Consider the following 14183-nt stretch of genomic DNA (forward strand, 5'->3'; position numbering starts at 1 on the left):
AAAAGAGGTGCCCTTTTGTATCTGACCAAGTGCACCAGTGACAATTATGTCAGGTCAACATTAAGTGGAGATATAGAAAATGATAAATTTGGCTGTAGATATTTTGATAAACCACATCAATGTGTGAACTCCATAAAAGTGGTAAAAAGTAGCTAATGGGCAGAGATTCATCCAGATTATGGTCCATATTTAGGTCGTGTTCACAACAGTCATATGATATCTGCTCATTAAGTCCCCTCAGGGTTAGAGTCCATCCTAAACATCCATTCGCTCTCCATTTTAATTTTATTCTTATAATAGGCACCCCCTCTGGCACTGGGTTTCACCATCCCTATTATGCGAAAGGAGATCTCGTCTTTCTCACCATGGTGTAACCTCTTTACTGTATGTCTTGCTATAGGAGTGTCACTATCATTTCACATATACCCGATGTTTGCCCACTCTCTTCCTGATCTCCCTTTCGGTTTAACCTGCATAGTCAGAGGCAGGTACGTGTAGCCATGTAGACAAGACCTGCAGTTTTGTAGTTAGAGAGAAAAAAAAAAAAAAACGTTTTTCCGTCCAACTATGTACCTACAGGTGTTGTGTTTTTTTAAATTTTTTTATGATAGCTGTGCACTAAATGATCGCTGATGGAACAGCCTCTCCGAAAGTTAATGGGAGAACTCTCCTCCATTACTCTAAGGTCCGGGTCTGTCCTCAGAACGTTGCAGTACCTACTAAGGTCATCTAAAATGCAATCATGTTGGCTGTCATATATGCCTATAGTTAAATCAAAACAATGTCCTGTGTGGGAAAAGGGATTAACAAAGAAAAAAGAAATAGGCCACAAAGCAGGGGGATCACCCTAGGCAGGAGATAGCATAAACAATTCAAATTTTATTCAACACAGAAAAACAGACAAAAAATTGTTAAAAACATTAAAAATGGTCAAACATATGACACATATACACATTGCACAAAGCTCATAATAGAGCAAACCACCTACCGCTAAACACGCCACAATGGGAAAATTACCCTAGGTCCATGTAAACAGCATACCAGAGTGTGAAAAAATACACCCCCTCAAATAGAAATATTTAACCATGCAGAAGGTAGAAAACACTCTGTGTAGTAAAGGTGGACAATAAATTAATTACCTGAAAAGAGGGTTAACACTAATACCAAAAGTCACCACAGATAGAGATATATAACTCATGGAGTGTCTTGTTCGAATGCAATAAAAACGAATACCGTATATACTCGAGTATAAGTCGAGTTTTTCAGCCCCCTTTTGGGGCTGAAAAAGACTCCCCTCGACTTATATTCGGGTCACGGTGCCAACTTACCTGGTCCCCGTCATCTCCGCGGTCCCAGTCGTCTCCGCGGTCCCCGGTGTTCGTCTGCGGTCCCCTGCAGCGTCCTGGCGGCGGGTGATGATAGGGCTGCGGCGGCGTTCAAAATCTCTGCGCGCCGCTCTCTCCCGTCCTCCGGCAGTGACGTGCAGGGGGCGCGATGACGTGGAAAGCACGCGCCCTCTGCCTGAGTCACTGAAGAGCCGGCGACGCTCAGGAGCAGCTGTCATCAACGTCGGTGAGTATATAGTGTTTTTTTTTAAATTCCAGCAGGGGCAGAGGCAGCAACATGATAGGATTACCAGTAATCCTATCACTTTGGGGGCAGCATTATGGTATTTGGGCCACCATTCACTGTGCAGCATTTATGGGGGCATATGTTGTGCAGCGTTATTTGGGCCACCATTCACTGTGCAGCATTTTGGGGGCATACTGTATGTTGTGCAGCATTATTTGGGCCAGCATTCACTGTGCAGCATTTTGGGGGCATACTGTATGTTGTGCAGCATTAAATTTACCAGTATCTTCGGCAATTCCCACCCTAGACTTATACTCGAGTCAATAAGTTTTCCCAGGTTTTTGAGGCAAATTGAGGGGGGTCGACTTATACTCGGATCGACTTATACTCGAGTATATACGGTATATTAGAGGCAAACGGTTTAAATCACCCCCTTTAAGAACATATATTGCACTGCTTCAAAAATACACATGAAGCATACAAATAACCCACAAGGTCAAAGCCCCTGAAGTAAAAAAAGAGAGGTATAGGCTAAAATAGCCTCCTACAATGATCAGCACATGTTCACATTAGCGATATACAAAACCCATGTAGAGAAAGGTATGGGCTGAAATAGCCTCCTACAATGATCAGCACATGTTCACATTAGCGATATATAAAACCCATGTAGAGTGGAGCAGGCAGAGTGGAAAGACCCAACGCGTGTCGCCACGCTTGGTGGCTTCGTCAGGGGTGTGGGAAAAGGCACTTCATTCTTGATTTGGCAACAAAGTCCCATATACAAATAAATATGGGAGGTCAAGAAGAGATCCAAAAAATATTAAGGATAAAATAATTTTATTCAATTATATTGAAAACATAAGATATAAAAAAGCAAAAGCAGAATGCCGTTGGGGGACGCCGAGCAGAAGGTGAGGAACAAGGAGGATATCACATGCGGATTAGAGTGGATAACTGAAGAGGGTAATTAAAAGTACAGTGACTCCCCTTAAGCAGATAATAGACGACAATATATAAATACCGTATATATAAATCCACCCCAAAGACTCACTGTGGTGGCAGTTAAGCAGGAAAATAAACTAGTAACCAAGCAGGAGCATAATATGGTGTGTTGGATCCCTCTTAATATCATTATTATTATTTATTTCATCAACAAGGTCTGGCTGAGTCACGAAATAGATGCTAATAATAGTCACAACGTATCCTACGGTTGGCCAGGCGCCGAAAGTATGAGGTGAATACTATAAAAGAATGTATATTACCTGTGTGAAGTGAATCCACCACGGGAAATATGCTCTGGCGTCCCCTCTCTCCGATGCGTGTGACGAAGCTGGCGGCGAAACGCATCCCCTAACTGCATCTCTGCTTTTAATTTTTTATATATTATGTTTTTAATATAATTGAATACAATTTATTTTAATATTATCCTTTTTTTTTTCTTTTTTTAACGCAAATAGATTTTTGTTAAGAAGACCGTCACAGTATTCATACAACAGAGGTACAAGCATTTTTGATTTTCCCATAAACTCCCCCCTCAACAAAGCAAACACCCCACCCCCAGCCCTTCCCCCTTTAGACAGCTCGTATTATCCCTTTAACACCACCTGTACACGTATATAGAATTGCATTATACAACATCATCTGTTATAGCAGTGTAGACAAATAACCCACATATACATACCCCCGAGACCGTTCATTCACCTATCCACTCATCCCAATTCTATCCAAGGCGTCCACAGTTTGTTATATGTCACCAGTTTCCCCCTTTTCTTGTAGACCCCCTTCTCCAGCTTAAGGACATGCTTCACATAGGCAAGGTCTTCTCCCCTTGAAGGTGGATCCTCCTTTATTCAATTCCTCGCTATTACCTTTGGAACCATATATAGTAATCTAGCAATTGACACTTTCAGATTGTTATCCACTTTTATCTCCTCCACATATCCCAGCAAACAAACCACCGGCTCTCTTGGGATCACACACCTATAAGCCACTTCCATACGACTCAGGACCACTAACCAAAAAGCAGCCAATCTTGGACACGTCCACAACATATGAAATAATCCAGCATTTTCGTTCTTACACCTAGGACATTCAGAGTTAGATCGTAATCCAGCCTAACATAATCCACCCATAACTTCCGGAGACCTATATACTTAATATTATCCTTATTTTTTTATCTCTTCTGGCCCTCCCATATTTATTTGTATGTGGGATTTTATTGTCATATGTGCGTCCAATCTTTGTGATACCATCAAGATTTTGTTCTTTTAGTCTTGATTGGATATGAAGAAGTGACTGTCTGTCTTTATTTTCTACAAATGTACGGGCCAAATCCAAAATATATTGTAAGTACCCCTTTTCCTGATATTTGCCATTCATATCTTTTGCCTGTCTATGAAATTAACGGTTGCTGGAGCAGTTCCTGCTCAATCTGAGGAACTGGCCCTTAAATATACCTTTTTTTAAGGGGGTGGTGGCTATGCCACTTTAGAAGGCTGTTGGTACTAGTGGGTTTACAATAGATGTGTCTCCCTAGGGTTCTTTATTTTTCTTTTTTAATTAATACGTACAGGAATGGGAATTAACTACTATTTGATTAAGACGGAAACTTCAAACCCACTCTATTGTTATTGAGTTCTGTAACAAATATCCAAGAACTTCTCACTTGTACTTGATCAAATAATGAATATATCGGTAAATCTGTAGCAGACCCCTATGTGGGGATGCCACCACCTTGCCTCATCCCCAAAGACTACAATTTCTTCCCACCAGCCCAGGAACAGGTTGGCATATGATGGGGTACAGGGACTCCCCATCGCAGAGCCCTGAGCTGGTGGAAGTACTTCCTGTCAAAGAGGAAGAAATTGTGGATAAGGGTGAACCTTAAGAGATTTAGAGCAAAATAATTATGTCTGCTGCATACAATTGATCTTGATTTCAGAAAATGATACTCCTTTGATGATTTAATGCCTCCACATCTGAAGATGCTAAAATGTATGTTCTCCCACATGTTTTCCCTCAAGTGTTTGAAGGAGGTCCAGTGTATCTCTTATGCACGATGGAAGGGAGAGTACAAAGGGGCGGAGGATCTTGTCAATGTTAATACCACCATTTTGAATCAAGTGATATACCAGAGATACAATAGGGTGTTCTCTGGGAGAACAAAGCAATGGCAGTCCAAAATCGCATGCCCGATTGACATCTCCCCCCCCAGCAATTATTTGGCCGGTGATGCCCATACATGTGATTGTTGGTCTGAACCTGTCGATATTGGCAGATGCGTTCAACATTGGTATAAAGAGTATCGTACTTGTATGAAGACCTCTTAACAGCCTACAGATGTTGGAGGAAATCCAGTTCATGCTTTATTTTAGGTTTTAAGAAGCCTAATTTTTTTCCTGCTGAGAGATAAGTGTTTCCTGAGGATAACCACACATGTTCACTGAAGTTTATTTTCCTTCCATTGGTCTTTATTGACTCTTTGATGGCTTATGGTCAAGGCTGTAAGTATCTGAGGAAAGAAAGTAATCAGAAATAGTAGATTCTAAAAAAAATTACAGAAATCCTTTTCAAAGCCTGTTTAGTAGATCAATTGTGAATAAGGATAAATCCCTGTTTTAGAGTAAGTGTAAAGAATTCGTTGGAAGACATGATTTGTTCATCTGCCTGAAGATAGGGTTTCATTTGCTCCATTTTGTCCATTGTCAGAAATATCCATTATACAAGAACGGTATGCAGGCAAGACATATGACGTGTAACAACCTTGCGTATTGTGGTATGCTAAATATACTTGGAAGACTTTGTGCTAATACTCCTTGGCTTGAAGGTCTTTGTTGTAATGTAATTGTTCATGGTGCTTGTAAATTGTCTTGCGATCTTACTTATGGTATATGCACTTTTCACCTTTTACCCGGGTACTCTCCATTGTACAGTTTACTCAATATTCTAATTGCTATTTCTAACCATTCACATTCCCCTCACAGTGAACGGAGTCAGACCGCACACTTATAGGTCAGATAATAAATTTACAGATGACCAAACGTGGCTCATTTAGCAGTACAATACTATTGCTGGTGGCAGTAGCCCTGCTTCATAAATTCAGTCATCCATTATTTACATAAATGATAACCGAGTATTTGTAAAAACTGAATATTAAATGTGTGGGATTTTTAGGCAGAATACCCCTTTTAAGACTATGATTTTATATTTCAGCTATGTCTGCCTTTGAAGAACAACCCGTTTCAATAAAGGTACAACAGGGAGGGATGGCACGTTTCTCTTGTAGTTTAAACGCAAACCCTCCGGCTGTCATTACTTGGGAAGTAAATCGCACAGCTCTGCCTCTTGCCATGGACAGGTAAGTAACCAGTCTTTTTCAGAATTGATCTGCAAATGTCCTGTAACTGTAATATGTTCTAGAAGGCTCACATCATGAATGTCTTTTCAATTATCAGTAGGTTAGATATACACTCACTGGCCACTTTATTAGGTACACCATGCTAGTAAGGGGTTGGACCCCCTTTTGCCTTCAGAACTGCCTCAATTCTTCGTGGCAGAGATTCAACAAGGTGCTGGAAGCATTCCTCAGAGATTTTGGACCATATTGACATGATGGCATCACACAGTTGGCGCAGATTTGTCGGCTGCACATCCCTGATGCGAATCTCCCGTTCCACCACATCCCAAAGATGCTCTATTGGATTGAGATCTGGTGACTGAGGAGGCCATTTGAGTACAGTGAACTCATTGTCATGTTCAAGAAACCAATCTGAGATGATTCGAGCTTTATGACATGGCGCATTATCCTGCTGAAAGTAGCCATCAGATGTTGGGTACATTGTGGTCATAAAGGGATGGACATGGTCAGCAACAATACTCAGGTAGGCTGTGGCGTTGCAACGATGCTCAATTGGTACCAAGGGGCCCAAAGAGTGCCCAGAAAAAATTCCCCACACCATGACACCACCACCACCAGCCTGAACCGTTGATACAAGGCAGGATGGATCCATGCTTTCATGTTGTTTACGCCAAATTCTGACCCTACCATCCGAATGTCGCAGCAGAAATCGAGACTCATCAGACCAGGCAACGTTTTTCCAATCTTCTACTGTCCAATTTCGATGAGCTTGTGCAAATTGTAGCCTCAGTTTCCTGTTCTTAGCTGAGAGGAGTGGTACCCAGTGTGGTCTTCTGCTGCTGTAGCCCATCTGCCTCAAAGTTCGACGCACTGTGCGTTCAGAGATGCTCTTCTGCCTACCTTGGTTGTAACGGGTGGCAATTTGAGTCACTGTTGCCTTTCTATCAGCTCGAACCAGTCTGCCCATTCTCCTCTGACCTCTGGCATCAACATGGCATTTCCGGCCACAGAACTGCCGCTCACTGGATTTTTTTTCTTTTTCGGACCATTCTCTGTAAAACCTAGAGATGGTTGTGCGTGAAAATCCCAGTAGATCAGCAGTTTCTGAAATTCTCAGACCAGCCCTTCTGGCACCAACAATCATGCCACGTTCAAAGGCACTCAAATCACCTTTCTTCCCCATACTGATGCTCGGTTTGAACTGCAGGAGATTGTCTTGACCATGTCTACATGCCTAAATGCACTGAGTTGCCGCCATGTGATTGGCTGATTAGAAATTAAGTCTTAACACACAGTTGGACAGGTGTACCTAATAAAGTGGCCAGTGAGTGTACATCACAGTGATGTAATATTTTATGGAATAAATCTATCGTTTTTTAGTTTTTTTTTGCTTAGGACCATAGATGGCCTTATTGATGGCTGTAAGTCATGTTTCTCATTCTCGCACTAGTGCTCCATCTCTTAGTGCCTGCATTTTATAGGATCTGATCAGTAACAGGTTCATATTGATGACTTAGATATAGGATAGGCCATCAATAGCCAGTCAATGTATCGCACATCTGCTAGCGCCTGATATTGCAATGAAGCCATGTACACTTGAATGGGACAATACCAACATAGCCACTACTAAATGTAAGGTGCTGTCATGAGATGGAAGGATTGTTGGGGTGCCTGTAGTTCTGGACAGTCAAAAAAAAATGGCCCTTATTTTTCTACTGCCTGTTTATAAAAAAAAAAACAAAAAAAAACTTATTTTAAATTTCTTCCAATATGTCTTTAAAAAATTTCAGCTGTCCGTAATTTTAAGATAGGTTGTCAAGAAAAAAAATAAACTTGGCAACACTGCCCCTCAATGATCTAATTGATGACCTATAGACTATCGTCATCAAGTTCCCACAAATAAATAGGTGATTGGTTTAATCTTAAAATAGTTTTTCTAACATTTCAACAAGCTCCTCTAAAATAAGAAATTATAATTCAGACCGTTTCATGTAAGTGACATCTCAGTTGTCCAGCCTGTCGTGACTGTCTAGCTGTGGTGCTCGGTAGTGTGGGGGGCTCCGGCGACGGTTTTTGATGTCCGACGCTGCAGGGCGGTGATGGTACGGTGGTGCCGGGGTCTCCGGTGATATTTTCTGAAAGCCTTGATCCCCCACACTTCTATTGCCTCGATGCTGTGGCCACCGGGAAAATGGCCACCGGAGGCGGCGCATGCGCAGATTGAGATCTTTGCAACGGGAGCCAAGATGTCAACCTGCGCATGCGCCGCCTCCGACGTCCATTTTCCCGGAGACCAGATTGATTCCCCAGGTGCAGATTGAGATCTTGACAACGAGGGAGCAGAGATCTCAATCTGTGCATGCGCCGCCTCTGGTGGCCATTTTCCCGGAGGCGACAGCATCAAGGCAATAGAAGTGCGGGGCTCCGGGCTTTCAGAAAATGTCGTCGGAGCCCCCGGCACCACTGAGTACTGCCGCACAATCATCGACCTGCAGCGTCTGACCAGGACCACCGGAAGAATCACCCGGCAACTCCTGCTGCCACCCCGCTAAGTGTAAGTACCTTACATTCTGAATATAAGACGCACCCCCATTTTCCCCAAAAAAATTTTTTGGAAAAAGTGCGTCTTATAGTCTGAAAAATATGGTATTGATTAAAATGTACATTCGTGTAACCACATTTCCACAAAACTTTTGGCATGTAACTGAGACCTGTCAAAAATTTTGACTTATGGCAGTATGGGTGCTAAATCGGAGGGGCGTAAAAATTTCTCTATGGCTGGGGTCACACAAGCGTATATTCTTACGTGCAAGAGAATTTGCTCATATAGACACTTGGTTCAAAGTCTTCATCAGCATTTTAGCAGAGTGGCAGTTTATTGTGATCAGATTCTCACACATGAAAGAATCAGAGCACAGGTGTGGAGAAGATGGAGAACTTAATTTCCCCATATTCTCCTTTGCCCATGTCCACTTGTCTGATGAATATGCTTGTGTGAATGAGCCCTAAGGCCACATATTCCGTATTTGGTCTGTATTTTACATCAGTATTTGTAAGCCAAAACCAGGAGTGGAACAGTCAGAGGAAAAGCATAATAGAGACACGTCAGCACTTCTGCATTTTTTCACTCCCTCTTAGTTTTGGCTTACAAATGCTGACAGTACATGTTCACATGTTCAGAGACTGAAAATGGGCTTGTAGACTTTCTGTTGAGCTCGTCTTAAAGGGGTTGTCCAAGTTAAATTTAAAATTTTGCCAAGGGGATAAGGACTTGTTAAAAAAAAAAAACAAGCAAACAAAGCGATCATGCTTGCCTACCAGCACAGACATAGATAAAGAACTGGCCGCTCAGCGGTCTGTGCAGAAACGGGCTGCGGGGATGTCAGTGTGCCACCGGTCAGATGACTTGAGCAGCATGTCTTCATAAAATATCTGACATGCTGCTAAGTCATCTGACAATCATATGCCACAGCTGTCCAGCATCTTTTTAAAGTGTGACATCACCGCTTCTTGTCTATGTGTAGACTACAAAGCGACCTGAGATGGATCAAGGTGGATGCCAATAAGGGCGTATGACCGATTGCCCATTGACTGGATTTGTTATGAAGAAAAAAAGTTTTATTTTGCCTTCAAGGAGAGCATCTTCAGTACTTATTCCCCTCTGTTTTAGCGATTAGTGGTGGTCTCTGCGCCAGGGTCACTTCGATCAAAATATCTAGCACATTTGTAGAACAAATTCTTTACTATATGGAGACTTACAGACTCTTTAAATACATGAAAAATAATAATTTAAATACTTTGTCGTATTTTACATAAAGGATTACTGTTCTACCAAAGGGGGTTCTTCAGATCTATGGCATCACTAAGAAAGACGCTGGAAATTACCGATGCATAGCCACCAACTCGTTAAATAGACGGAAGAGTGCCGAAGCCTCATTAACGGTTTTACCAGGTATGTTGTAGCATTCCAATATATTCACTAGATTAGTGTAGCGCCCATAATCACTGTACAATCGTTTGTGACACATAATGCATCATACAATCTATGTGGTCTAATATGGATGTTCGCTAGTAGCCACAAAAAATTATAGCACAAGTCACATTCCTAGTCCGTATATTTATATTGACTTGTTTGTAGAAGAAAAATAAAGTTGCACAACTCAAAATGTTTGCAAAGTTGCTTTTTAAGTCTAGTCAAGTCTATTCCCACCTTTATCCATTATTTTGTACCTCTGAGAGCCAATTTAAAGCTTTTTTTGTACGTCTTTTTCTAGCCACACCAGAGGAGCCTTTCCAGAAGCCAATCATCATTGCACCTCCTCAGAATACTACTACCTCTGTACACCAAACTGTTACACTGGAGTGTATGGCTAGGGGAAACCCTAAACCAATAGTATCTTGGAGCAGACTTGGTAAGAACTTTGCTGAAAAGTAATGCATGAGAAAATTCTACCAAAATTATAATGGGGGCTGTCATCAAATTTTTAGTACCATATTAAATGTAACCTAACAGCAAAAAAATATTGGCAATTTATTTTCTAGACCAAAGACCCATTGACGTCTTCAACACACGAGTTGTGGGAAATGGAAATCTTGTTATATCTGATGTGAAAGTGCAGCATGCCGGAGTTTATATTTGCCGAGCAACTACCCCAGGAACTCGTAATTTCACTGTAGCAATGGCTAATGTTTTAGTCTTGGGTAAGACTTAAAATTGGTTTCTCTTCATTGATTTGTTGTACTCCTATCCTTCATAGTATAAAGAAGGACAGAAAATAGTAAGTAATCTCACTAAATTTTACCATTTCACTTCCCAACATTCATTGTTTTTCAGTTTATTAACATAAAGCCTTTTAGGTAAGAAATTGGGATGATGACTTTGGTCTGCAAGCTACATCCATGGTAGACAAACATTTGGCCATTTATATTAGATCATGTTCATACTCGAATGGATGTAATCAAGCATTGATAGGATGGGGGAGAGCCTTCTCTCACTGTCAGTGACCACCAGGGTGACTTGGAATAGGAAGGCAGGGCTAGTGGTGACCAGGTGAAGGAAAAGCATCCCCATGAGAGCTAATATGACAATGGTAGCTGTCAACCATCTACTTCCTGTCCCACCATTTGAAGTCTAGAGAACAAGTGACTGCGATTACTGTAGAAATGCTGATCAGTCACTGCACATCAGTTATGTTTTACAGAAAATTAATAAGTGGGCACTGGACTTGCTAATATGTCCAGGCTTATGGAATATAGACCAAGAGTCTGTGTGTTTTTACAGCTCCACCATCTTTTACTGAGCGACCGGAAAGTTTAACAAGACCACGTGCGGGAACGGCTCGTTTTGTATGTCAGGCAGAAGGAATTCCAACTCCCAAAATCACCTGGCTGAGGAATGGCAGAAAGATACATTCTAACGGAAGAATGAAAATGTACAGCAGGTAAATAAGGTCTAACTTATGTGTAATATACACAGCGGCACAGAAGGGCATAGCTTGATGGGATCCCATCTCGTTGGCTCATGTTTATTCCATATACTTGCTACTGAAAGCATAATGCTTCCAAAGCTTGCTTCTTTTTAAAACGTTTATTATTTTTTTTATTTTGTTCTAGTAAACTTGTAATCAACCAAATCATTCCTGAAGACGATGCAGTGTATGAGTGCATGGCCGAAAATAACCAGGGCTCTGCCATGTCCCAGGCAAGGCTGACTGTTGTGATGTCTGAAGACAGGCCCAGTGCTCCACGTAACCTCCGAGCGGAGACAATGTCCAGTTCAGCCATTATACTATCGTGGGAAAGGCCTCTGTATAACTCAGAAAAAGTCATTGCTTATTCTGTGCATTACATGAAGGCGGAAGGTAAGAATAAGACTTGCAGCAAGTGTTTATGGAAAGCCTATAGATTTCTGACAGCTGCACACTGCTTTTGTCGTCCCTTTGATAAGATATTTTTTTTATTTCAGAATTTCCTTAGTTTTCACTTAGAAATGCCGAATAAAATTTAGAAGTCGATTTGCTATACATTTGCTTTCTATTTGTAATATCACTTTCACCATACTCTAATGTAGATGATTAAGTATGGAAATTGGTTTCTCTATTTTTTGTGACTTTACCAATAGTATAGCAATGGTATGCAGTATATACAAGTTTCCATAGCACCTAATTTTATTACAGTGCTTTTATCTTTTGAATAGACGCTTGTTTTTTTTGATATGTAAAGGGAAAAACAAACCTCTTTTGTAACTGTCTTAGTGACCCTGTGCGTCATGATATTTTCTGCAGAGATGAATGCAACTTAATATATAAGTAGTTTGTGTATGATAAATAGAGATGGCGTTGAAGCAAGCCAACAGGTGTTCTTTAAAAAGGGACAGATCTTGCATTTAAATTAGCGGGTTAGTGCGCCGGGCAAACGAAAGGTCTGATGAGCTTACATGAGTGTATTAATTCCTTGTTAGCAATTTGGAAGCTCTACAAAGGGTGTAGTGATTCTGTTTGTAGGCTGGTCTCACCCCCTATTATGGCCATTTCATCAGGCCTCCACATGAGGCCCAGTGGCTCATTCACTGCAAGAACAAGGCCTTTTAATTTGAGCTTAAGGATCTTGTTTAGTGGGTCAAAAATCGTGCCACGACATTCCTAATTAACAAACCATCAACGGCTCTGTTGTGAGATGCCAGTAATCTTGTCTAATTAAAATGCTTTTTAGTCAATTCAGAAATGTGGGAAAGCTTAATAGTGGGATTTGGTCTTGGGTTTTGTTTTTAAATTTAATGGTAATGGGCGGTGGGGGAGTTTTGATTAACTTGACATGCGTTTTGGTGTGAAATGGACTTGAACCACAACAGCCTTCAACAACCTTATTCCGCTTACCAGTTCCTATGTATAGGAATTAGGACTCAACAAAGAGAATCACAGCAATGCAACCCTCTGCATATTTCAATATGAATTGCTGAAATTTTTCCTAAGCTCATTAAGACCCAACGCATTTATAGAGGACATTCTCCTTCAGTGCCTTCCTTCATCCTATCCCATGTCCATAATAGATTTCAACTATAAAATCGCCCCTTTACAATGCAGCTTTTTGTGTAGTTGTTGTTTCTTATAAAACGGCTTGTTCTTGAATGCCGCGATTCCGAAAACCTGGTTTGTTTTTCCCAACGTTAAATCACAAGGATTTAGGATGAAGGAACTGTAAGTGGGTAAATGGTGCTTCGATTCACCGTATTTTTTTTTTTTTTTTTTTACTTCCTACAATGAAACAGTTTACCAAAGCTTGTTGTGACTAGTTGTGAAACACAAGCTGATTGTTACTTTTAATGCTCTTGAGTCAAATGTAATTACTGATATAAGAGACACATGATTCAGTTGCATTATGAGTACCCTATGTGCCATTGTGATTATTCTGAATTGTCGTTCTATTAACAAGAAGCTTAATGTTATCGTTCGTGTTTAGACCCTACGTTAATCCATTTACAATACGGTTTTTCCTCTATTTTTTTATATGCAGATATCAAAACGCAATTACAAAGACATATTCACACTTTTTAAAGCTAAGTTTGGTAGTGTGGTGAATACGGTATATTTGACTTTTTCAAGTTAAGCAGATCTTTGGCTTTATTCCACAACTCATGACACTATACTAATGTGTACGGAGGATTAAAGACCGTTCTCTAAGTTAGATCAGATAGATGCCAGATGAAATCTCGTGCAACATTCGATTATGGTGGTTTGGGACCAAAGTGGTGATTTATTGTTCACCGATGTGGCCACTAATTGACTGCAGCATTTACATGATGTCTCTGCTGGAAGAGACTGCTTGAAAACCAACTTGGAAAATGGGGAGCAGTAAGGTAAAGCTTGTCAGCCGAGTTTGTTTTTATTTTAATTTTGTGTGTATTTCTGTTGTTCCATAGGACTGAATAATGAGGAATATCAGGTGGTTATGGGGAATGACACCAGTCATTACATTATTGATGACTTGGAGCCAGCCAGCAACTACACATTTTATATTGTTGCCTACATGCCAATGGGTGCAAGCCAGATGTCGGACCATGTGACACAAAATACACTTGAAGATGGTAAGACGATTCTGCATTGTCTGTTTAATATCAATCCCACGTGATTTTACATAATAATGATATCTACGGTATATCCGCCAATATATCTGTAGACCAATACTTGGTAAATCAGGACAAATTCTAGGATCTGGATTGGCAATGTGCCTATGTAGTAGCTGCTGCCACAAAGGT

General features: G+C 40.9%; 1 protein-coding gene across 1 annotated transcript in view; it reads left to right on the forward strand.

Moving 5' to 3' along the window:
• PRTG (protogenin) overlaps positions 1-14183 on the forward strand; it is a 192899-nt gene that overhangs the window by 64464 nt on the left and 114252 nt on the right. Inside the window, exons 3-9 of the mRNA XM_073587013.1 lie at positions 5785-5929; positions 9748-9881; positions 10204-10341; positions 10472-10630; positions 11211-11370; positions 11543-11790; positions 13848-14012. Of these exons, the coding sequence (XP_073443114.1) occupies positions 5785-5929; positions 9748-9881; positions 10204-10341; positions 10472-10630; positions 11211-11370; positions 11543-11790; positions 13848-14012 (1149 nt within the window). The remainder of the gene's footprint in view (positions 1-5784; positions 5930-9747; positions 9882-10203; positions 10342-10471; positions 10631-11210; positions 11371-11542; positions 11791-13847; positions 14013-14183) is intronic.

Source organism: Dendrobates tinctorius, unplaced genomic scaffold (assembly GCF_039654945.1).
Source record: "Dendrobates tinctorius isolate UK_male_01 unplaced genomic scaffold, ASM3965494v1 ptg000097l, whole genome shotgun sequence".
Classification (NCBI taxonomy): Eukaryota; Metazoa; Chordata; class Amphibia; order Anura; family Dendrobatidae; genus Dendrobates; species Dendrobates tinctorius.